This window comes from Synchytrium microbalum (genome assembly GCF_006535985.1).
Source record: "Synchytrium microbalum strain JEL517 chromosome Unknown SmJEL517_scf0017, whole genome shotgun sequence".
Classification (NCBI taxonomy): Eukaryota; Fungi; Chytridiomycota; class Chytridiomycetes; order Synchytriales; family Synchytriaceae; genus Synchytrium; species Synchytrium microbalum.
Window position 1 is genome coordinate 384,075 of NW_022158366.1, and position 24,528 is coordinate 408,602.

Genomic DNA, 24,528 nt, shown 5'->3' on the forward strand with positions numbered 1-24,528 from the left:
TAAGAAGACAAGGCAAAAGAGATATACGTAGATATATTCATCATCAAGCAATACGTCTATTGCTTGTATATGTTTAGTCACTCACCGTCACTGACCCCCAACATCTCGTTGCTTTCTAATTCAACAAGCATCAATAAGGGCTATCTCGAGCCTAACAAACAACAAGTAGACAACACTAGCAAGCAGCAGTCCTACACTATCATCATCTCAGAGGGTCATAATCCCATTCACTACATCCTGCTTTGTATGTCCGAAACCATCCAAAAGTATGTGTGTGTGGCTTTCTCATTGCATCAAATGGATAACGCATACCACCCACTAACTCATTCCATCATGTGCTTAGCCTTGCATCTTACGACCCCTTTGCTGATACCGGAGACGAGGAGGCAGGGTCAAAGGCCCAGGGCTATATTCGTATGTATTTGGAATGTTGCATGTTCAGTCTTTGCTTTGACATACGATGGGGATGGATGGGGATGATACTATTGTGTATATAAATGCAATATTCCATATGGATACTATCTTTCATCCATCAGTACTCGGCATTGACCATCTCCATCTTGCAACACATCCCCATCAAAACGCAAAAAAAATCAATGTGGTGATATGAATGACTCAAGGCAATGATGAAACAAAAACAATATCACACTGAAAATTCAGAGTGGATGCAATATACTGGGGCTGGATTCCGTTCTGGATGAAGGCCTCTCTCCACTATGATGGTTTCTATATAGTCATAGTTACACTGATGCCCCATCATTCATATCACCCACTTGATCATTGATTTGGATGTTATGAATTGAATGATGATGTATTCACTCATCCAAATATCTTACTAATTCATGCATCATAACTAGATATTCGGATCCAACAACGAAACGGTCGAAAGACTTTGACTACTGTCCAAGGCTTGCCTGCTGAACTCGACCAAAAGAAGTTATTGAAGGCTTTCAAGAAGGTATGCTATGGTGGTAAAAGCATTGATTGGATACATGTCAGTCATGCAGTTGTGATGGCTTCTGTTTTTCGTTTTTTGCGCAGGAACTCCATCAGTTGGAAAATCATCCTTCCATTGCATTCATGCATTCATTCCTACCATTCAAGCATCCATCTAATTACCACCTGCATTCACTTTATACTAGGAATTCGCATGCAACGGCACTCTTGTGCAGGATGAAGAGTTGGGCGAAGTAATTCAATTGCAAGGAGATCAACGTTTGAAGATTCAAGCATTCCTGACTCAAGAAGAAATCGTCACAAAGGATAAAATCAAAATTCACGGTTTCTAATCACCCCGGATTCGAACTCCATATTACGACTTAATCATAAAAGTCTTGTCTTGTTGTTGTTGTCGTCGTGTGTGTATTCTTTAAAGAGAAGCTAAATTGCTAAATGATGAGGATTTACAGAAAGAGAAGGAGGAGAAATGTTTGCTAGAAATAAAAAGAAATTGTACAAAACGAAAAATACTGGTTGGCAGTGTGATTGTCCTCTGTAATCGCTTTTTTGCCGTTGCTCTTACAGCTTTGAGCACGTTGATTTTCACGTTTCCTCAAAGCTGTATGGGCTTCTTGAATCAATGAAAGTCTCAATTGCGTTTTCATGAAAGCTGCCCAAATGTATGTGTTGAAGACATCCCCATACATACAATGCCAATATCTCGCTGCAAGAAACCCCTCAAAGACACTCAACCTCCTGAAGATGGCCACAAGCTTGCAGTCCTGTTGACGCCGTCTCATCGTGTGTTCCATTTTATCATGGGCATCAGGCACACTTCAAGCTCTTGCTGTGGCATTCACGATGACCCAACATGCATGCATCTTGATTTTGAATTCTCCATGTTGGATGAATTCAATGACTGGGGGTATGATGTGTAATGGTACATACGTTTTGACAACAGCTTCCTAAACAATCTAGTTGCTTGTAGTTGCTCTGCTTCCATTGCAGACGATACACTTTTGACCATTCTAGTCCACTGCATGACTGCAAATGAGTATGCAAGTAATAGTCGTCATACAACTAAAAACAAACATATTAGGGCTTCTCAAAGGAGGTAATAGATGTCCTTGCAGACAAAGCTTGCAGTATATAGTGATTTCATATCGAAACTCGATACGATGATGATGAAAATGTCATTTGGAATGCGACGTCCTTCTTCTTCTGTTGAATCATCAGGAGCATCAATGATTTGCAACGTTGATGTTGGATGTACATCACTGGATTGTCATGATGACGCCGTTTCCGGCTCACTGGCAGAGCTCATACTTGTCGAGTATACTTGATGGAGTGTATGGACTAATCAAATCAACAAGTTCATGAGATTTCAGTGTGGTTTCCGCGACTGAATTTGATCAGAATTTGTTTGAAAGTACTTACTGCTTTATAAAGATGGCCAGCCAAATAAAGCTAGACTTCGCGAATACGTAAAGTTGACCTAGATTCTCCTCCTGCAGTTCGTCATTGTGAGAATTGCCAAAGGGCAATGTTGTTGTTTACAAAGGAAGGAATGGACGCAACTGTGACATTTTCTCTACGCCGTCCGATATTCACAACCCATTCACAACCATTCGCTGCCAACGGAGTCATATGGAATTTTGCAACACGCTAAGGGGCGAATCTAGACGATAACTCGCAGAAACAATGTGGAAAGCTCCACAATACAGTCTGCAACACCCGTGAGGCCCTTCATAATGCAAAGTGTATGTGTTGAAACTTCGTTTACCCCCTATATACAACCCAATCCAATTGTTTTTCCAAAGAGCCTTCAACAACCCAAACTCATGATGATGGTACAAGTTCTTGTCTATGTGATGACTTTGCTGTCGTTTTATCGTGTATAGTGGGCACAGTTAACTCGTCCAACTCACGTAAAAGCTCATCATTTACACTACCATCAACCTTCTGTGTACCCTCCGTCACCACATTAACAGCAGCGACAGGCACAGCTGGCTTGGCCTGTTCAGCAAGTATAGAGTCCAATTCTTGCTCTAACTCATCTTCAGATATGTTAGGTTGCACCATGGCATTGCCAGTCATCATAGCATCCTCCACTTCACGTTGATCCGCTAAGACGTCATCTAATGCGTCCATTGTAGCGTCCACTTTGGCAACTGTGAGTCCCGTATGAGATACAAACTCTTGCAGAGTTCTGGTTCCGATTTGATATACGGAAATGAGCTGGTTTTTGAAAGGTTTTGGTGAATATCGAGGCTTTGTTGAATAGACGAGGGCAAAAAAAGAGCAAGCCGATGTGACTTGATTCGAGCTCACCTCAGCATCAGTCTCAGCAGCTTGTAACTTGTCTATTATGGCCTCAAGTGTTGCCAAAGACGCCAACCGTTTCTCCAACACATCCTCAACCATTTTACGTTGCTTTAATACAAACTTGGCTCTTATCCTATCCTTGTTCTTGATGTGTTGCTTTGTTTGATCCATCAACCTTTTGTTAATATGAGGAAAGGTCTGTAAGGAAGGCTCATAAATATTTTAGCTTTGGAAAAAATTTGCGAACTTACTGGGCAGATCGTTCATCTAATCGAGACACCTGCTTGTTTAGATGACTTAATGTTGTCTTAATGGTGACAATGCCCTTGTCGGTCTCATTTATCGGTGTCAGGTTGCTTCTTGGTGGTTTGAATTTGATAATCTAGTAAAACGAACAAAATTGGTCGAGGGAGAAAAAATGGATCAACATTGCCATGGGAAATCAGTAGCACATACCGATGACTCGGCCTCTGCACCAAGCTGTATCAAGATCTTGCTTTCAGATGCCAGCTGCCTGCATACCAACAATACATCAGACAATAAAGTATTCGTAGCATATTGTAGCTTCAAATCCTGTAGTGTGAAGATCAAGTCGATTGATGAATGGGATCCGTTATATATAGATTCGGACAACGTATTAGCAATGTCCTACAAAGCGATTCCTGTCAATCCAACTTATTAATTACCAGAGATTAGGTCTTTTGTTTACCTGTACAGCAGATACAAGAACATAGACCTTGTCGTTTTGAGCAGATTGTTGACTTCCAAACATTTGTTGCCAGGCCCAATTCACGGGTGCATGTACCAAAGCATCAAGTAGCCACATATTCCATGATTTATCTTGCTTGAATAACGTTACATCGACTAGTAATCCAGATTCGACCATATCGTCCTATTATGTATCGGGATGGATCAATATATGACAACAGCAATAGTTCACTAGTGTTGACACAGTCTTGAAATGCTCACGATAACAGTCTGCAGTCCCAACGGCGTAGTTCCCTTTCTCTTAAACTTCGCCTCCAAATCACGTCGATGCAAACAACATTTCGAATCGGACAACCACTGATTCGATATGGAAGATATTAGAATCCGTTTCCATATTGCCATTCGTGATTCGTAGGCAGTCTTGTTTACAGTCTTGTCTGGGAAGGAGGCGTATAGTGCTCTTAATCGTTGATCATCGTTCCATTCGGGAAGGGAAGATAGGAAGGCCTCCATCCTTGTAATATAGCAGTAGCTTGTTCTAGTATAAAGGGGTAGGATTGTTAGCTTGGTAAGTGACAGAAACACTTCATTCTCTTACATTGTGCACTTTTTGATCTGTGACTGCTGTGCACTCTTTGATCTTTTTTGCACGTTTGGAGTTGTGCTTGCAGGGTGTATTGGAACGTAGATTTATATTCAATTTTAAGTGATAATCCGTGTCTAATTTATTGATTGCTCTTGGAACACATCGTTATATCACTTGGATCTATCAGAGGGTCAACATCAATTGTCAAACAATACGAACCAACTCACCAACCACCACACATACGTCTCAACACGATTCAAAATGGATTTTGACTATCACTCTCCACAATATGGAAGGAGACGATCGACATTGCGTGACGACAGTGCCTTAGAAGACCAACGATCAAAGGCAAAACAATACTCAATGGATCTGATGGCTCAAATTAATGACAAGAAGCAACGAGAACTGCTTGAAAAACAAGCAGACGAACGTGAACGTGCTAAACGGATACGTGTATGGTCTTGGGAATCTCAAGAAGCGCTTGTTGAAGAAAATGACGAAGAATGCGATATTGGATTTAGGAACGTTGGTGATTTGAAGTATAATACTCTGCAGCAACAGACGGTAAACGGTAAACCACAGCAGCAGCAGAACATAGATTCACCCCCAAGACTCAAAGTCATTACGCCTCGTACACTGGTGAATGGAATCCCTTCTGATTTTAAGCAAGCTTTGAAAGCTGATTCGCAGAAGCCACAACCACCACAACAACAAAAGGAAAAACCAATTAGATTACCAATAGAACAGCCCCCGAAATCACCTGTAAAAGCATCCTCCGTACCTGCACCATCCCGTACAAAGGCAATCACCATACCAACAGTCGAAAAAACACCACCACAATCAACCAAACCATCATTCCCACTGTCACCCAAAAATCACATCCCATTACGTAAGGTCCCACTTAAGTCTAACCAGCCATTACCACCAGTTCCCAAACGTAAACCAGAGACAGCAGTGACGAACAACAGCACGTCAGGACAACCCCATAAACCTAAAATGGAAACCACAAGGTTCAAAGTCGACCCTATAAAGCCTCAGCAGCAGCAAAATCATCCTTCTGCTACTTCCGCTGCTCCTAACGGACACATGGATCCACGGACATGGATGAGGCTTGCACAGATTGCTCATAGCAGAGCAGTACATGATAGTACAGGGCACGATGAAGACATTAATAATAGGAGCAATCACATACCACATGTGCTGCCACAGATTCAACCACAGCAGCACCTGCCAATGCTTCCAAGGAATTATCACACGAATCCGAGGGACTATCAACAGGGACAACAGCAGCAACAGCAGGACATAGGCCGTAGAAATATGTATGATGATGGAACGAAACGGCAGACGTTGGAAACTTTGGGGATTCTCGAGTTTTTGTTGCTTGAAGAGGATTTGAGAGTGCAGCGCGCTACTTCTTAAGGTGCATCCGCCCTGTTTTAGATTGTGACGTCTCGAATTCAATGAGCGCTGATGGGTTGTAATGTAACTTGTACGACCATGTAACTAAGCTATGTAACTTGTATGTTTATATTGTATACAGTTGCGACAAAATCATATGTACACAAAAGATGCTTTCTGAAATACCGTGCAATAATGAGGTTTGGGTGCTAGAGTATAATTGAAAGGAGTCAGTTAACCAATCTGAACCGTCTCAGAGCTCCATTTCCAAATTCAATTCCAGAAAACAAGGTCACCTTTTGTACCATTGTGGAGGCTAGCAGATGCCAACAAAAACAGCAATATAATCTTGCAAACATGTACATCGCATGTATACAGTCCACTCTCAACATCATATCTCTAAATCAAAGTCAGGATCATCGTCATCTGAAACATCTTCATCAAACACTGTGATGATCTCCTTGGATGGTGTTGATACTAAGAAATATTATTCATTCAGTGTGAGAACATGAGATATTGCGAGTAAGCCAACAAACAAGAAAAGGAGCAAATCGCAGTACGTACTCATACCTTGCGCTTCCATATAAGGCAACGCAACTTCTGATCTAGATTTGCGTTGCTCATCAGTCAATTTGAGCTCGAATGAAAGGCCAGCGGTGGGATCCTATTGGGATTTAGAGTCATACGTCCAGTCCGAAATCTTTTTTTGGCATTTGTCGCTGCACAAAAATTCAAACTCACTGGAGCAGCACTAGCAGCTCTCCTTGTCTCTTGAGCAGACATGATAATGGCAGTAGAGGCAGGTGCCGACACAATCTCTTCAAACTGTATACGACCATCGGACTCAATAGAGTATAATCGAGTCTAAAAGGCGCTGTTAGGCGACTTGTTCTCATTTGGTGTTCGTCGATGGCGACTGGAGCATCCCAACCATACCTCCTGAACACCTCTCCCTGACTTTTTAGCATGCATGAAATTCAAACGCCCACGATTTAATAGTCGAGAGTCTTGACCATCATCATACGGTGTGACATCCAACACGGTAGTTGACATGTCTGCCAACATGATTGAAGGTGACAAGATCATTTTCGGAAAGGGTACGTCGGTGTGATGTATAATAATGCATCGGAATGTATCTAACAGATATGTGATGGTGTGACTCTTCCTTTCAAGGACCCCCTCGTTAGGCTTGAAGCAGCTTTGGTAGCCTACCTCCAAGATCTTTGAAACCGATCAAGAATGAAGCGATTTCCGACATTGTATGAAACAAGAACAGGGTCGTGATGCTATCAATCACGACTACACCTCGACGACCTGTGTAAGAAAAAGAAGCTTAGCGATCGAGCTCTGCAGAAGTGGAACGCATGACAACAGACAAAAAAAGACAACAGACAAAAAAAGCCAACCGAAACTACTCTGACGTATTGCTTACCAGGACTCTTGTCTGTATGAGCAGCAACAACTTGTAATCTGAAGTCATCCAAGCTCGTCACATCATGTATATGATGATGACTCGATGCCGGCAATCCGAACAAGCAAGATTGCAGATCAAATAAATGTTTTCTAATAAGGTAATCACATTTGAATGTGTTCTTTTTTGTCGCATCAGGAAGCAACATTTTGCTCAACTGTTGTTTGATGTGGCTGGTTCGACTCAGTTCACGTCTTGGGTCAAAATCGATACATCCATAGTAAACGTCCTCGACACTAGAATAAAGACGCGTCAGTAAAACCATTACAAGCATTTAAGCTCATTGACGCTTTCTTCCGATTTCCGAACCTGACATCAATACGTACTCTTGGATCAAGGGAGAAAGTAGAGGAAGAGCAGACCTTGCTTCCGTATCTTGTAGCAGAATCAACCAAGAAGGCTCTCGCCAGCCTAGAATCCTTGTAAAGACATTCATCGTTGGAGTGGTTTGTGTGGGAATCAATCTCACCATGTCTTCAGTAAGAGATTAACAAGTTATATTCATCACGTCATGAACCTGTAATTTGAGCATTTCTTAAGTTCTTATCTCTTTATTCACTCCTTTAGCAATGGAATGAACTGTACGTAAATTAAATTCGAACATTCGTCACATTGGCCCAACAACCCTTCAGTCGAATCCTTGTGCATTCGTAATGTCATGGTTCCATTGCATAGTAAATGCTAACATGTTCTTGCCTGACTTAGGATCCCAGTATCAAATCCCAGCCTCAATTTCGCATTGGCAGCTACAATCTTACTGCTCATTGGATTCGCTGGTGGAAGCGCATTCTTATTGTAAGGAATTTCATCTCATTCTGTGTCTGGTTGGCTTTGTGTATTAAAGAGTCATGTGGTTGCAAGCGGAAACAGTCAAAGTATACTTGGAAAACATTGAGAGGTTTTCTGGCTCATTTCTACTTCTTGCAGATACGAAGTCATGCAAACCAAATCAACACGAAGCTGGACTATGGAAATTGGCCTGGCTGCTTTGAGTTCACTCTTCGTTGGTATGTTTCTTCATGCCAAACTTCAGCTTTAGACACTCTATAGAGTCTGAAACGCCATCCTTTGTTGCTTCGTTGGTAGGGTTTGGAACTCTGTATCTATTCTTGGCAGTTGGAATATATGTATAGAAATATTTTATGTCAATCAAATCAAGTTGTCTGGAACTTCCGCAAAATGGAGGGTACTTCTGAATTGTGTTATCTGTTTTTCTTTTGGTTGGCCACCGCAACGTTCCAGACAGGTTCAATTATTGTCTTTCTGTGTCTTTACATGAGACATCTATTTACAGAAGCAAAGTGCGTTGAACATGTATGTTACCTATTTACACTGATTATGTAAGAGGACCAGACTCGTTCGTGATGGATGAACCAGTTCCAGCTCCACCAATACCACCAGCGGCACCAGTTCTAGATAAATGAGCTGCAAGTTCACGTGTCGATCTAGTAACCTGCTGAAGCCCATCTCGAACTTGTGAACTAAGTGGGTATCGTTTGGCCATATCTCTGGCTCCAACACTGACTTGTACTACAGTCTACATTCATCCAAAAACAGAAAAACCACAATCAGGAAGACGCTAGTGAAGATCTTCTCAAAACTGATAGCGCTGCTCGACCCAACGCAACCACATACCTTGACAAAGTTATCCACATCAGCGTAGACTCGCGTCTGTAACATAGGATTCTGTTGCTTGACTGCTTCATTGATTGTCTGTACGAGCGACGCGGTCACATCTGAGGCCTTCTTTATCAGAGCTGACATGTCACCATCTGGTCCCGACAAGGACTTTTTACCACCAGCGTTAACACTCGATACTCCATCCACGGCATCACCTTCAGAAACGAAATTACTAGGAGTATTACTAGGACTAGACGGCGTACTACCACCACGTCCAGTCAGAGCAGTAACCGACAACCTCTCAGGAATATCTCTCAACATGACTAGGATCTGCGATGTGGCTTTTGCTGCGCTATCGGCCATCGACAAGAACGTAGAATCTATAGCTGCTACTGTGGTATTATATGCATTCGATACGGATAAGGTGGCTGGAGATGGGGTTAGGGCTGTGGTCGAATCTAGAGACAGTAACGAGGTTCCAACGGACCCAATCTCTTTACTGCGACGTGATGGCGGTGGTGATGACGATGAGCCGCCCATACGAAGACCTAAATGAGGGGCGCTCATGACGACAGGTGAGGCAATTGCTAACTCTGTTGCGGCTTGCAAAGCTTCTCCGACTTCGAGTGTGACAGAATACCACGATACAAGCATAGACCTAAGTTGCCTTGGATCCCGATTGACTAGCAACACAGGCAAATGCTTTGTCACCTCAACTACTAGCCTACGTGCTTCAGTGGCAGCCATAGCAGCAACAGCTTTCAATCGAGTATGCGGTTCTTCATCACCAGCTTTACCACTTTTACTCGTTTGCTCTTCCGTTTCCATCAAGAGAGCAATCAACCTTCTGGACTGTCTATTTAGAGCAATGGCTTCCTTTTCTGCGATGGTTCGATCTGAAGCGTTTGTCACCATCTGACGAACAACACGATATAACTGTGCTGTTGCAAAGGCGACGGTTCTACATATATCCAGTACCCGATCTCCTCGACTTGTCACTTCTTTCAATGGCGGTCGCCCATTGAAGTATAAATCACATAGTGTATCACATTCTTTCCAGTTAGCACCCAGTTCAGACTCTAGCCTGTTCTCCGTTGATAATATTTCGCGAGAGGGTAGCCTTCTCATGGCACTTCTGCGATCACCTAATAGAGTTACTGACTGGTTAGCATTGTGCCTCCGGCAGGGTATCGAACTAGCAAAGAACCTTCTCGCAGCAAGTAGTCCTTCAAATTTTTGAGCCAAGCATCGGTGGATATGTCTGAATTGGCATGGACTACGTCCGGGGGCGGCCATTCAATCGGATTGTATTCTGCAACGAGAGGGAGTATCAGCATGGCTCCAGCATCTCGAGGATGCTCAACTTTGATTTACCAAGCTTCAGCACTTTCAGTTCTCTCATGTCTCCAATATATTTTGGCAGCTCGACGAGTCTGTTTCTAGCAACACTCAACACCCTAAGATTCATGAGTTTGCCGAATGACGTTGGCAATCTTCGAATCTTGTTACGACTGATGTCTGCAGGAGAGATGAGCGTAAGCAAGGAAAGGAATGTGGCTACTGAAAGATCACTTTTGGATCCAGATGAGCGAGGAATCGCAATCGACTATACCAAGTATTTCCAAGTGTTCCATTTCACATAACTGGTGGAATGAAGAGGATTCGTCAGTCATGATCAAGGAAGCAAAAGCGTGGAAGTATACGTATCGTCTAACAAATATCTGTCCTTACAATCTGAGGTACTTCTCGAAGTTGGTTTGACTTCAGGTTCAGGTACCGTAACTTCCTCAACGACTTGAACTCAAACGGCAAGTTTGTGAGCCGATTGCTACTTAGTCCCAATCTAGTATGGCATTTCAAAACAGAAAGAGTCAGGCAATGCTCGTTGATGAACACCAAACAAAAGTCGTTTCCTTGATTTTACCGTTCTTTCGAAGTCAAGAGGGCGATTTCTGGAGGAAGTTCTGTCAGGTCTCGTTGCGATAAATTCACACTACTTTCTCCCCGTGCAGCTTCGGTAGTAATAAGAGCAATTAACTGAGGTAGTGTTGTAGCAACCGTCACGTTTTCGTTAGCAGGAGCTGCCGTTGCTCCAGTTGGAGTTGTTATCTGAGTTTCATTGTCAGCAAATCCAGTAGTCGATGACTTGCTTGTTGAGATCTTTGTAGGTCCACGAATGGTGTCCATTGTCCTATCTATAACAAAAGAAGAGTGATGAGTTGATGGTGGTGATTTGCCATGATTTGCAATGATGGCCATGAGAACTTAGTACTGAAAGACAAGTGAACATTGAATATTACGAACATCTCAAATTTCATCCTATGTTCAAAGTTAATTCTAGGCCAGCAAATATTATATCGCATGTCGTATTTGTAACTCTTTCAATACAAAAGCTTTCTTGACAGATGAAACGAGACAACAATACCAATACCAAAATTACACGTCAATATCATTATACCCACCCTTGAATCTTCCTCCAGCTGTCTCTGCTCGCCACGTGCAAGCCTTGGGCAACTGCGTTTTCACACCCATAAGCCGATAGAAGGTGAATTAACTATCGGAAACACCTAAATCCATATACAAGACATTGATATTTCACGATTCGGGATTTATTTAACACGTAAGGTCATGTTGAAACATAGCTGCGTACCTTTTTTTTACAATGTTTTGATGAACCTCAATTTTTTCGTGCTTGCAGCCAATAAAACAACTGTTATGATTCAACTCTTTTATAATGTTCTCTTGATCTTACACATTATTACAACAACGAAATATTTTCTTTTGGGTCTAACAAACACAATAACACAATTACCTTCCAAAACATGAATTTTTTGGGAAGAAACTCTACTCTCCAACCCCAAAAACGAGACGACAATAAAGGACTATACGATCATTCATCGGTTGGACTAGGTGGTCCTAATGCCAGTCCATTAGCAGCATTGTACCCCAGCATCTTTTCCACCTCTGCAAAAAAAACAAAAGGATGTGAGCCAAAGAGCTCGAACATATCAAAGAGGCCTGCCAGTGCAACCAAGAGTTGCGCCACAATGATCTCATCATCATCTCAAAGAATCAGAGGGCGCTACTCACTGGCTATGAGGTGCTTTCCGTAAGTATACTTTTTCAGAGACTGCAGATGAGGTCGGATCTTCGTGACCAGTATGTCCTTTTGGTCACCATCTACCACATCTAGCATCTTCTGAACTACATAGTTCGCAAACTGGTCTTTCATCATGGTTATTAGAGGCGAGGTGCTAAAGTGAGAGGAGAAAGTTTGTTCTAAGTCCATGCCAAAATTCAAGTCATAGAGATTGAGCAAGCATATCTGCGACCAAAATGCCATCATTCCAAACAATACACCACCATCAAAGCAAGCATAACTTGGGTTTCAACCGCTCTACGCAACAAAAACAAAGCTTACCCATCCGATCTTGTCTGAATCACCTCGTCAATCAGCATCTGCCTATCCTTCTTGCTGCCATATGCAACACACTTCTCCACTACATTAGAAGCGAACTTGTGCTTGCTCATCTGCAAGACATTCCCTCTGACTTTGGCAACAATCAGAGCCTTGTCAGCCGGCTTGCCACGTTCCAAGACGTGCTGGATTACATAGTTGCCATACTGGTCTTGAATCAAATTCAAGGCATACGTATGCAACTCTTCTAATAGTGGCTGCATCAAATCGTCGGTGCAGTGTTCGAATATCCTTTGGATGACTCTACATCCATAAGGATGAATGGCTAGGGAGTAGACTTGTCCATGGAAGGCATCGATTATGAATTGGATGTGTTCGGCTGGGACTCTTTCTATAGCTTTTTGGATTACGTGGTTTCCATTCTGGTCCTTGACGCATTTCAGGACGTGTCCATCTAATTCATGTACGAGAGCAGCTTGTTGATCCGTCAAGACGTGCTCTAATGCCTTTTGGACTACACGGCAGCCGTACATTTGCAGGGACAGAGAGAGAACATGGGTCTCCATCTGCTTGCCAAGTACTTGTTTCTGGATTTGGTTGCCTATAATTGGGTTGGTTAATTGGGTTGGTACAGGCTGTGAGATGCCAGCACAAAAAAAGCGATTCGCATCAAATACACACCATGCTCAAAGAACTTCTGAATGACATAGTTTCCAAATACGTCCGTCATGAGCTGCAGGGCATTGGGCAATATTTCTTCGAAGACCATCTGTTTGTCTTCACTTGATGCAGTCTCCAACTTCTGTTGGATGAATCGTGATCCATGTTGATCGCCACTGAATTCAACTATACTGCCAACAATGTCCTATTTGAGTAGAGGACAGAGGGTGAGTTCATAAGAGCTTGTGACATCTCCAATATAAACTCCAAGATCGACACTTCAGATGACAAAAAACGGCCACATAGGTGAGACGGAATGGCAGCGCAACGTACCCTAAGTTCATACTTCTTATTCTTGTTGTTTCTGAACTCCTCCAACAGAGGACTTCGCATACCATGACCAGGATCCAAACTTGGTGGGGGACTAGACTGATGCATTCTGCCTCTACCACGATCACTTCCACGATCACTACTGCCATAACCCATGGACGTTGGAGACGGTGGTCCATTATTATAATCCCGTCTCATCATCATCTGCTCACGGAACATCATTTGCTGTTGCATCAGCATTCTCATTTTTTTGTCCATTGATGCAGATGATCCTCCTAATGGCATGTTGACGGTGACTGCTCGACGAGGATCGACGCCGTATGGATTCATACGAGGATCGACACCTGCTGAGGCCATGGAGAAGGCAGCCATGAGAGCTGGATCGAAAGCTCGTTTACCAGCTGCAGCTTGAGCTGCTGCGTATTCTAATGCTGCGTAATCTGTGAAGTTGGCAGGGAGTGATTTACGATGTTCGGCGTATGCGTATTGGTTTGTTTGCGACAGGCCGAGACTGTTCGAGTTACGTCGGTTAAAGGATTGGTCATACGTCCCTCTTTGATCCCATTGCTGCATCTCGTGTCCTATTGTAGAGTTGATTCATCTTTAGGTCATTTTTCCGTTTCGGATGCTGTTCTCTACTGAATGGAGTGCTTACCTCTACCACGCGGCGAACTAGGATATGAGTATGGACCACCACCGGATGGACTCATTCCTTGATCTAAACACATCAAGTATTGTTGTATTAGTACAAGCAAGTTTGCTTCACAATTTCTTTGTTTTTTTTCTCGCATTCAACATACCCATCATGTAGTTGTTTGAACCATCGTATCCAGGACTTCTTGGATCATAATTCCTATCATATGGATTCTTAGGCATTCGTCCTGTCATCCTGTAGTCGAACTCGTCCTGAAAGGAAAAGGGCAGGAAAGGTGAATATGCCAAAAACGAGAGCAAGCGCTATATAAATGTTAGCATCAAAAACTCACATCAGTCAGCGACATATTACGCATGGCACCCATCAATGCATTTTGATTTGCATATTCAGGCATTTGCTGTCTTATGTAAGGTGACTGAGGGCCAGGAGGCGATGAAGCAGCACGAGAAGATGGACTCTGAGGCACATCAGCTCGATTGTCTTCAGCCAATACACCCGATAGCACAGCAGCAACTCTAGCATCTTCATCATCTCGCTCCAAGTCCAGAGCATCATGCTGTCCAGCTCTCATTTGCTCTCTGAGCTGTTCTTGCAGAGCATGTTTCTTGTTGTCTCCATCTACCGGTGTAGATGGCGTATTAGGATCATTTAATGGTCTTTGGTTTGCAAATAAAGGAGAAGGTGTACGTGGAAAGTCGTCCTGTATCAAGTCAATCAGCCGACGTTTGGGAGACATGGGATCGTCTACAAGTGGCGGTGCAGATCGTGATGACGATTGAGGAGAAGCCAGTTCACCATTCCAGGCTCGTTCACCCATTATCCGAGAGTCTGGTTTAGCTCTATTAGGGGACATGTACTCGGCAGGCATTCTCTCACCACGAATGGGAGACAACGGATGCATCCTAAAGTCTGGTGGTGCTGAAGAAGGAGTCGTCACCATTCCATTGCTGTCACCTCCTACATCTCTGGCTGGTGTCTTATATCCTGTTGGTTCACGAGCAGACATGGGCTCTGGTACATCTTGATCATTGCCGTGATACATGTCGTCTGGATTACCACTACCACCAGCACCACCATTGCCTCTTGGGCCATTCATGCCGATAGAGTATTCGTCCTCATATCCAGTATGAGTATATGTTTCATAGTCTGATCGGGCTGGTGATAGGACAGCTTCTCTCTTGCTGTTTTCTCCTTTGCCACCGAGAGGAGGTGGTGCCCAAACTTGCCATTGCTGATTGTTCTGTTGGGCATATGAAGGTGATGCTAGCCTCGGATCTGGCCTAGAGTTCATGTAATAGTATGGGGCGTATTCGGGATCGACTCGGGGATCCATTCCATCATACTGTGATTCCTCCATTTCCTATTTGTTGAAGGCAGTGAGTATCAAAGCCAAACATAAGGGCATAGCGCTCAGGCCATTACATACCCTTGCTCTATCATTCATGACGAGTTGGGATGGAGGTGCTGAGCTGGAACGATTTACATCCTTTGCAAAGGCATTCTGGGCTGGTACTTCTGACTCCCAATCCTGCCTTGGACGCATCATGGCAGCCAGCTAGAGTGACGGATTGAGTGTCAGCTTCATCTGCCAGGTGATTGTGATGGATGGCAGTACAATTGTAACGAAGCTCCAAGAGCAAAAAAAAAAAGTCGGGCAACAATTCGTACCTGGCCTTGCGGCTGATTCTTGGGTTTAGGTTGATGATAAGCAAATTCCTCCATGCTTCAATATATTTACTTACAAACGGTGCGAGATTCGGTGGGTGTGTTCGCTGTTCGGTAAGCTACTTTTTCGGAGATGACGTTTACGAATAGACCTTTGACGTTTGTAGGTGGTCTACGAGGAGGTAATCGATATGGGAGGGATTTGAAGAGAGGAGAGGGAGTATGGAGTGTCGGAGGAGTTGTATAGACAAACTTATAGACAGTTTGTGAGATTTTTTTCCGGGGATGGGGGATGGCAATGTCCAAATCAATACAAGAGGCGACAAGGGAGACAGAGAGGTATTTAAGTAGTATATGACGTTTCCACAATGATATTGATATCCACAATATGAGGCAACAGGTATATACAGTTGTCTGGGCTCTGGCTACGTTTGCATCTGCTTTTGAGCTTTCAGCACAAAATCAGACCTTTTAACCGGTGAAAGTTAATCAGAGGACGGCTGTAAATGAAGCCTCTGAGTATGCTTCGATACTAGACTTCCGAGCTTGACTTTGTAGTTCCTTGCTACGTGGTGTGTTCCTCGGTGCTCGACAAGTGGCTTCTTTTTCGTTTCGTTCCTTGTTTGTTTCAAACTCCTCTTTTGCCTTGATCGGAAGTTACCATGTATCTAAATGATCGAGTAAGCAAGTAATCAAGGTATTCAAGTTCGCCGTACGTCTCTTCTGACTGCTGATGTGCAGAAGTGTGGCGATTTGCGAATAACTCTCAATAGAGCTTGGATCTTCTAGCGGTATAAGCTTCGTGACGCGTTAAATCTCGATATGAAAAGGCTACATGTCTGGATATAATGCTAAACCTTCAAGTTGTGCGTGTTCTGGATACTCAGCTTCCTCTTAACCAACTTTTTTTTGCACAAAACGTTCACCTCGTAAGCTTCCTTCACAGGAGAAAAGCAACGATGGCGAGTAGTGAGATTGGTCAAGCACCACCATCCAAGGCAGAGAAACGAGTAGGATCTTTCGAAAACATTAAGAGAGAAACCCTCTCTCTAAACCCTTCAGACAAAAAACCACATTACGCTCGACTATCCAAAATATCCGCCCCTCATGTAGAATCATTTAATGCTTTATTTCAATGGGGAACGTCAACTGCCGGCCTCATCGACAAGGCTGTCGCTGATATAGGTCACAGAGTCATGTTTGATACTCCAGTAACGGAGAATGGTCCTGGTGAACGTGGAAGAAACAGACTAGAGAGTATGAATTGCTGTAGATTCTTCATTTATCACCTCATATGAATTTGGATTTATGCTTTGTTCGCTCCTCTCGCTTGAAGAAATGACATCTTTGACATTGACGCTGATCTGCTCACTCTCTTTAGTGTGGATTGCCAATGTAAATATAGGTAAACCATCACTGCCTGGCACTAAGGGTGCTGTTGCGAAACGGGTGCTGCCGTCTGAATGTCGAGAACGAGGTATATCATATCGAGCTCAATTACAGTTCAAGATATGTTGGACTGTCAATGGAGGTCCTGTACAGGCTGAAGTCAAAACTGCTGGATATCTTCCCATACTCGTCCGTGTAAGTACTCGTGTGGTTCAATAAGGAGTTTACTGCTGTAGCTGTAGGAATTTTCAGAGATGCTTCATTGTTTTGGCTAAAAACACTCTTAACAATCTTTTCCAATAGTCAACTCGATGCCATCTGGATGGTAAATCGCCAAAAGAGCTCATCAAAATGAAGGAAGACCCTGATGAATTTGGAGGCTACTTCATCGTAAACGGTATCGAAAGGCTGATACGTTTGCTCATTGTGCCGCGCCGAAACAACGCAACAGCCATCATACGAACCTCCTTCCAAAAGAGAGGTCCAACATATACTCCATTCGGTGTCGCAATGAGATCCGTACGACACGACCAAACATCCCAAACTATCACCCTCCACTACTGCACAGACGGTGCAATCACCATACGATTCATCTACCGTAAACAGGAATTCATGGTACCATACCTCCTAGTATTAAAGGCACTAAAAGAAGTATCCGATAAAGAAATATTCGAAAAAATCATGATGGGCCGCTATCATGATTCCTTCTTGACGGATCGAGTCGAGTTACTATTACGATCGTTTAGGAGGTACCCTGTGTCCACTCGTAAATCATGTCTAGCTTATTTGGGATCCAAGTTTGCAGTCATGCTAGATTCTGCTGATGATGCTACAGAAGAACAAGTTGGATTGGACTTCTTGAAGCAGATCATTCTCGTCCATTTGGAATCTCCTCGTGACAAGTTTGATGTATTGATGTGAGTTGTTGCGTTAAGTGGTTTTATGAAGAGTCTGCGTGCTGGCTGGCAGCAAAGTTTGAGTTGGTTGAAGACAAATTTACAACTTCAATAGTTGGGATGTTTGCGTCTAGACTACCCTCTCCTATTTCGCACTATTAGATTCATGCTACAAAAGCTGTATTCTCTGGTTGCTGGTGAATGCTCGCCCGACAATCCAGATGCTCCAAATCACCAAGAAGTCTTGTTGGGTGGTTTCCTCTATGTGGCTTATATGAAGGAGAAGATTGGTGACATTCTTACAGGATGGAAGTCCCAGATTCAAATCGATTTGCGGAAGAATGCTATGGGTGTGAACTTCCATGATCGTAAGTTGTCTATGAAGGCCTTACTGCTGGCATTGATACTCGACGACTCAAACTACTTTTCTTATAGGCAAGTACTTACTCAAAGCCTTGAGCAAAGTAAATATTGATATCGGTAAAAAGATGGAATACTTTCTAGCCACTGGTAACTTGGTTACAAATAGTGGTCTAGACTTGCAGCAAACATCAGGATATACCATCGTCGCCGAAAAACTCAACTTTCTACGGTACCTGTCGCATTTTCGATCCATACACCGTGGTGCCTTCTTTGCAGAACTGAAAACCACAACAGTTCGTAAACTCTTACCTGAAGCATGGGGCTTCTTATGTCCAGTACATACTCCAGATGGATCACCATGTGGTCTACTCAACCATCTAAGTCATAGTTGTAGAGTCGTCACACATCCTATTGATACGAGCACAGTTCCGAATGCTGTTGCTGAATTAGGAGTATTGCAAACCATACCTGCTTTGGGTGATGGTGAAGCATTAGAAAATGGAGATGATCGTATGGATGTGGATGATGATAATGGCGAGAATCTATTTAAGCTGAAGGCTAGACAAGAAAGGACCATCTTGACAATTTTCTTGGATGGCCGAGTTGTTGGATATTGTACTGCCAAATGTGCAGAACAAGTATCGAAGACTTTGAGGTTATGGAAGGTCAAAGGAATTAAAGGGGTGAGTGTCGGCGGGCTCTGTTTTTTGTTCACTTTCGTCATCAGCTTGTCTTGTGCATGCATTGGTACTCGTCACTCTTTTTTTGCCAATGTTGTCCAAACGTATCTGCAAGGTTTGACCGAATTGTCCAACGTTTCTTTAGATACCGATGGATTTGGAGATTGGTTGGGTACCTCCATCTAAAGGTGGACAATATCCTGGCTTGTTCTTGTTTTCAGCACCAGCTAGAATGATGAGACCAGTCAAGTACATTCCAACTGGAACTGTTGATATGGTTGGAACGTTCGAGCAGGTGAGAAATCGATACAGGAATTATCTGTTTACATCGTCACTCGATACATGTTCGTTTTGTCTGACACGATTCTAATCTTTTTCAGGTTTATATGGATGTTGCTTGCCTACCTGAAGACATAGTACCAGGTCTCACAACTCATATTGAAGTGGCTCCTACAAACATGTTGAGTGTAATAGCCAACATGACGCCCTTTTCTGATTTCAATCAGTCGCCACGTAACATGTACCAGTGTCAGGTATGACGCAAGTGCTGAAAGCTTTGCACCAAAAGTTTTTTTGTTTGTATTTATTCTCTATTCAACTATACAGATGGGCAAGCAATCTATGGGTACAGCAGCTCACAACCTCCCTCATCGTACCGATAACAAGCTATACCGTATCGTAACTCCTCAAGTACCCATTGTCAAGCCGTCTCTATACGAAGAATACGGTATGGACTCTTACCCAAACGGAATGAACGCCGTCGTAGCAGTCATCTCATACACTGGATACGATATGGAAGACGCCATGATTATTGCCCGCTCATCACACGATCGTGGATTTGGACATGGTATCATCTACAAGGGCGAATTTGTAGACTTGTCTGATATGGCAAAGAGAGGCGAACCATGCTACTTTGGACTAAAGTTTCGAGATGGAACCGCACGTGGTGCTAAACGGGCCGCTGCCTTCGATCTTGCCAAAGTATCTAAATTCTTGGATATTGATGGGTTACCGCATATTGGAGTCAAGTTGACTGCCAAGGATCCCATGTATGCGTATGTGGATGAAGCTAAAGGAATGGTGAAGGTTGTAAATTATAAAGGGTCGGAAGATGTTTATGTGGATCAAGTCAATATTGTTGGTGAGACTATTTGTTTGTAGAAGATTCGTCAAAGTCGCCTTTTACGCTGTTAACAAAATTGTTCTATCTCTCAGGTTGTGACGAAACCTATGTCACCAAAGTCTTTATAAAGCTACGAGTACCACGTTCACCCATAGTAGGTGACAAGTTCTCATCTCGTCACGGCCAAAAGGGAGTCATGTCTCAACGATGGCCATCAGTCGACATGCCATTCTCCGAATCCGGAATCATACCCGACGTAATCATCAACCCCCACGCCTTCCCATCTCGTATGACAATTGGTATGTTTGTAGAATCTCTAGCCGGTAAATCTGGTGCCATGCACGGTATATCACAGGACGCTACACCCTTCACATTTTCTGAAACCAATATAGCAGCCGACTACTTTGGTGAAGAATTACGACAATCAGGATATAACTATCATGGCAACGAGCCCATGTATTCTGGTATAACAGGAGAAGAGTTTAAAGCCGATATATATCTAGGAGTTGTATACTACCAACGTCTACGTCACATGGTGTCTGATAAGTTCCAAGTACGTACCACAGGACCCGTACATAATTTGACTCAACAACCCGTTAAAGGTCGTAAACGAGCTGGTGGTATCCGATTCGGTGAAATGGAACGTGACTCGTTGCTGGCTCATGGAGTGTCCTTCCTCTTGCAGGATCGATTAATGAATTGCTCGGATTACTCTCAGCAATATGTATGCTCGAAATGTGGATCGCTCCTGTCTACAATGTCGTTGAAACCTCAGGGTGGTGCTGTTGGTGTGTTGGGACCACGTGAAAGGGTTGTTTGTAGGTCTTGTGGGACTGGTAAACATGTTTCGATTATTGCTGTTCCGTATGTCTTTAGGTACTTGTGCACAGAGTTGGTTGCTATGAATGTCAAGATTAAGTTGGAGCTTCAATAGAAGAAGTTTACTATATATAGCAGTGAAGGGGAAAGTCATAGAAGTAGTAGAAGTAGTGTTTGTAAAGAGAATATTTGCTGTAATAGAACCAGACCACGACATGCTGTTAATGGGATGAAGCAGGGCTGCCACTTGATGCAATTTCAACCACTACGTGACTGTTAGATTCTTAACTTCGTGATGCTTCTCTACTTTGCATTCAGAGGACTGTCTCGCGTAGAAGCAGCTTCGACACTGGCAGTTGTTGAAGTGCTTGACCGTCCAAGATCTTGCCTGTCAGGGAGAGTCGCTATGGAATTCCACATACAGTAGAGTCAGATTCCATCTGCATAAGTTTGAACGTCTGAGACGCTGTAGACCTTTCGTGAACCGCCTTCCCCACAAATTCTTTCCCAACATACAACCAAAGTAGGAGAGGAGGAGAAAGAAACAAGCACTGCTAGCCAGTCTCATCCTCCGCATGACAAGTCACCAGTCAAGTGTCATGTCCGGGCTTCGGTCGCATTACTTGCCTTGACACAGAATTCTTTCCACGTAAATATTTGAACCCATCCATCGCAGACAAACCCTGTGCTCTTAATGGAGGATGTAAAGTAGTCGCTACTATAAAATCTCAGCAGTCTACATAGTGGCCAGATTCTTGGTATGTTTCGGGTTCTCTCTCTTGTGGATGACATCAACATTAAACTATGCAATTCACTAATGTACGAACAAACCCATCATCATCAAACAGATGCGCTTGACTCTCTTCAAGAGTCTGTATGGAGCAGATGGGATTCTCGCAGTAAGGTAGTGTTGCAGCCTCAGTCAATATGCGCACTCAACGGCCAAGGTATCTCTAGGTGTTTGTGAAAGTCTTCACTGCATCATGGATATCAAGGTGGTTTGAACGGTGCAGGCTATACCTATGAAGGAAGTCTTGTGGGCAAGGTTCTTATCAATTGAGTTCAATTGAGAAACCTTGCGAGATTCTCGCTATTCTTCGTTGATGCTTCGCTATCAGTGACAGCTAAGTGTGGTCGGCGCTACACTATGTGTAGTGGGGAAGAAGAATGGTGGTGATTTGAGAGTATGTTACAAAGTAAACTTAAACGTTCAGGTATGATTGTTCTTCCATTCGCCATGATGTCCGGTAGACACAGCTTCATGGCATACCATTTTGAAAAAGTGTTTGACGTTCGAGTCTAACTACAAAGGTAGGACGTATTCAAATGTTAGTGTTTGAAAAGAAGTGGATATGATATAATAGAAAGACAAGGACATCGGGTCAACGTAAACAATCGATAAAAAGGTTCTGTTCAACTGCAAGATGCTGTGCTTCTCTTCGATTGTGTTTATTAGTTGATTTTTATAACATACTGTAGATGCTGATGTTGAATGTGAAGGACTGAAAATTCTGAAACAAACAGGTCAATCTTGCAAGCTTATGTATGCTGCAAAAGCACTAGCTTTTTGCCAGAGACTTTTCCAGTTGAGGACAACTCAAAGCCTTCCTTGACTGCACTCAGACCACCATCAAGAATTTGTGTAGGGTTTCCTTTAATCAAACCTATCAATAACGATTGTTCATTCAGTTTTTTTGCTTATTGCATGCTTTAACAGCACTGAAGCCAACCCATAACAAGCTTACCCTTCTTCAACAAGAAACTGTTCAAATCATTCAAAATGAAATCCTCAACAAACCGTTTCTTTTTGACATCCTTTTCATAGCCTCCCAATAAGGTTGGAATGACTTCAATGTCTTCAGGCGATGATTTTGGTTCACCGGCGATAGTGCACAATATTCCTCCAGATGCCAATGCTATGGCGCAATGCTAGTTGGGAGGAATAGAAACGTTGGTATCAGGGAGCTGACAAGAAAAAGGAAATTGTCTCGTAGCGTTACAAGTGCTGTATCAGCTCCAATACAGTCAAGTGCATATTTGAGCTCGACGTCCTTTATTATATTGTCGATTTCTCCCAAAAGAGCAGTTTCCTGTAAATCACACGTCACAGTTAGAATCAGTTGAAGAAGCAACTCACAGATCACTGATACCTTGTTTGAATCCAACACGAAATCAGCTCCAAACGATTTCACCAAATCAAAGTTTCTGGGCGAACAAGTTCCAATGACTTGGAAACCAGCTGCTTTGGCCAATTGAACTGCAAACAATCCGACAGAACTTGAAGCTCCCCAAACAAGATAATAACCCTGGTCTTTGGGTGACGTTGATGGTTTGGCCAGTTTTTGATGGAAAAACAGTGCGAGGGCTGCAGTCAAGGATCCGACACCAAATGTCGAAGCTAGAGCGTAAGGATCGTGAGTTACAAGACAAAAAACGAGCGCACATACATGAGTCAAGAATGGCTGTTGCATTACCTTCATCAAAGGGCATAGATGCTGGTTTCCTGATACAGCATGAAGCTTCCGCGACTAGAAACTGTGCAAAAGTACCGCGTCCAGCTTCCATAAGCCTTGTAAAGCCCATGACTTCATCACCAACAGCAAAGTCCTTGACATCGTCTCCCAATGCAGTCACAACACCAGCGAAATCACAACCGAGCTACAATAATGACAGATTATAAGATGAGATAACTTGGAAAGAAGTTCCTAGGAGTAAATGATGTTCTTACTGGACCAGGATACGACTTGTAAGCTCCATATTTTACCAATTTCCAGTCCACGGGATTTATTGCAGATGCCGTGACTTGGACAAGTACTTCTCCTATTGCATAATGATAATGGGAATCGTCAGTAAGGCAGTTCACAGCTGTATCAGACTGGGCTCTGCCGAAACTACAAACACTGGCAACCACCAAAAACAAATGTAGTTACCTTTGGCAGGAACAGGTTTATCAACTGTTTGAACTTCGATGCCGTCTTCAATGGAAGCCTTGGTGACCATGGCCGCCTTCATTTTGCTGTCTCCGGCTAACATTTTGAGTCAAAGTGTGTTTTTAGCGATTTGTTAAAGAGATTGGAACTAGAGTTTATCAGGAATCGCTCTTTGGTGATTTGAAGGCAGCGAATATAAACAATATACGTGAGATATCGTATAAATCGCCTTACGAGGAACGCGTTCAATACGTGTTATGGAACTGTTGTCGATTTAGTGGTTTAACATCGGTACTGGCTGCTGCACCCAACGAAAAGGGTACTAAATACGTGTGAGAGCTGTAATGACGATACTCAACTGGACAATTCCTGTCTAGCCGGTCTGTTGAGTAGATCCAACACTAACTCTTCACTCGAAGGCGATTCACCATGACAATGGAAGGCCATTGAGCGAACGAGTTTCGACACTGTTAACTTCTTCAAATAAACATTATCAAGTCTTGACTGAAATCACGTCTATTCATCAGGAAAATGTTCAATTCATATTATCAAG

The 24,528-nt window shown here is 43.1% G+C and overlaps 7 protein-coding genes across 7 annotated transcripts; 3 read left to right on the forward strand and 4 right to left on the reverse strand.

Moving 5' to 3' along the window:
* Positions 1 to 246: 246 nt before the first annotated feature.
* Positions 247 to 1,289, forward strand: SmJEL517_g03370 (uncharacterized protein; the record flags this gene model as incomplete). The annotated part of the gene is made up of 4 exons (XM_031169298.1): positions 247 to 266; positions 344 to 414; positions 858 to 958; positions 1,143 to 1,289. The coding sequence occupies 4 exons, from the start codon at positions 247 to 249 to the stop codon at positions 1,287 to 1,289; spliced, it is 339 nt and encodes a 112-aa protein (XP_031024747.1).
* A 1,489-nt stretch (positions 1,290 to 2,778) lies between these two features.
* SmJEL517_g03371 (uncharacterized protein) lies at positions 2,779 to 4,485 on the reverse strand (the record flags this gene model as incomplete). Its single annotated transcript, XM_031169299.1, has 6 exons — positions 2,779 to 3,177; positions 3,271 to 3,439; positions 3,516 to 3,646; positions 3,721 to 3,912; positions 3,974 to 4,156; positions 4,234 to 4,485. 6 exons carry the CDS (start codon positions 4,483 to 4,485, stop codon positions 2,779 to 2,781), a joined length of 1,326 nt encoding a protein of 441 aa, XP_031024748.1.
* A 3,412-nt stretch (positions 4,486 to 7,897) lies between these two features.
* Positions 7,898 to 8,560, forward strand: SmJEL517_g03372 (uncharacterized protein; the record flags this gene model as incomplete). The annotated part of the gene is made up of 5 exons (XM_031169300.1): positions 7,898 to 7,906; positions 7,995 to 8,008; positions 8,133 to 8,222; positions 8,355 to 8,434; positions 8,514 to 8,560. The coding sequence occupies 5 exons, from the start codon at positions 7,898 to 7,900 to the stop codon at positions 8,558 to 8,560; spliced, it is 240 nt and encodes a 79-aa protein (XP_031024749.1).
* A 203-nt stretch (positions 8,561 to 8,763) lies between these two features.
* On the reverse strand, positions 8,764 to 11,306 carry SmJEL517_g03373 (uncharacterized protein; the record flags this gene model as incomplete). Its single annotated transcript, XM_031169301.1, has 7 exons — positions 8,764 to 8,964; positions 9,063 to 10,192; positions 10,255 to 10,359; positions 10,422 to 10,565; positions 10,660 to 10,690; positions 10,779 to 10,890; positions 10,972 to 11,306. 7 exons carry the CDS (start codon positions 11,304 to 11,306, stop codon positions 8,764 to 8,766), a joined length of 2,058 nt encoding a protein of 685 aa, XP_031024750.1.
* A 631-nt stretch (positions 11,307 to 11,937) lies between these two features.
* Positions 11,938 to 15,832, reverse strand: SmJEL517_g03374 (uncharacterized protein; the record flags this gene model as incomplete). The annotated part of the gene is made up of 10 exons (XM_031169302.1): positions 11,938 to 12,011; positions 12,138 to 12,301; positions 12,469 to 13,066; positions 13,147 to 13,330; positions 13,459 to 14,036; positions 14,111 to 14,173; positions 14,256 to 14,361; positions 14,442 to 15,470; positions 15,537 to 15,665; positions 15,779 to 15,832. 10 exons carry the CDS (start codon positions 15,830 to 15,832, stop codon positions 11,938 to 11,940), a joined length of 2,979 nt encoding a protein of 992 aa, XP_031024743.1.
* Positions 15,833 to 16,734: 902 nt separating this feature from the next.
* SmJEL517_g03375 (DNA-directed RNA polymerase) lies at positions 16,735 to 21,160 on the forward strand (the record flags this gene model as incomplete). The annotated part of the gene is made up of 9 exons (XM_031169303.1): positions 16,735 to 17,032; positions 17,157 to 17,359; positions 17,468 to 18,081; positions 18,223 to 18,428; positions 18,496 to 19,106; positions 19,249 to 19,398; positions 19,484 to 19,636; positions 19,710 to 20,244; positions 20,319 to 21,160. The coding sequence occupies 9 exons, from the start codon at positions 16,735 to 16,737 to the stop codon at positions 21,158 to 21,160; spliced, it is 3,612 nt and encodes a 1,203-aa protein (XP_031024744.1).
* A 1,424-nt stretch (positions 21,161 to 22,584) lies between these two features.
* On the reverse strand, positions 22,585 to 24,057 carry SmJEL517_g03376 (uncharacterized protein; the record flags this gene model as incomplete). Its single annotated transcript, XM_031169304.1, has 7 exons — positions 22,585 to 22,709; positions 22,791 to 22,974; positions 23,046 to 23,135; positions 23,196 to 23,443; positions 23,520 to 23,703; positions 23,774 to 23,865; positions 23,976 to 24,057. The coding sequence occupies 7 exons, from the start codon at positions 24,055 to 24,057 to the stop codon at positions 22,585 to 22,587; spliced, it is 1,005 nt and encodes a 334-aa protein (XP_031024745.1).
* Between the last annotated feature and the right edge of the window lie 471 nt (positions 24,058 to 24,528).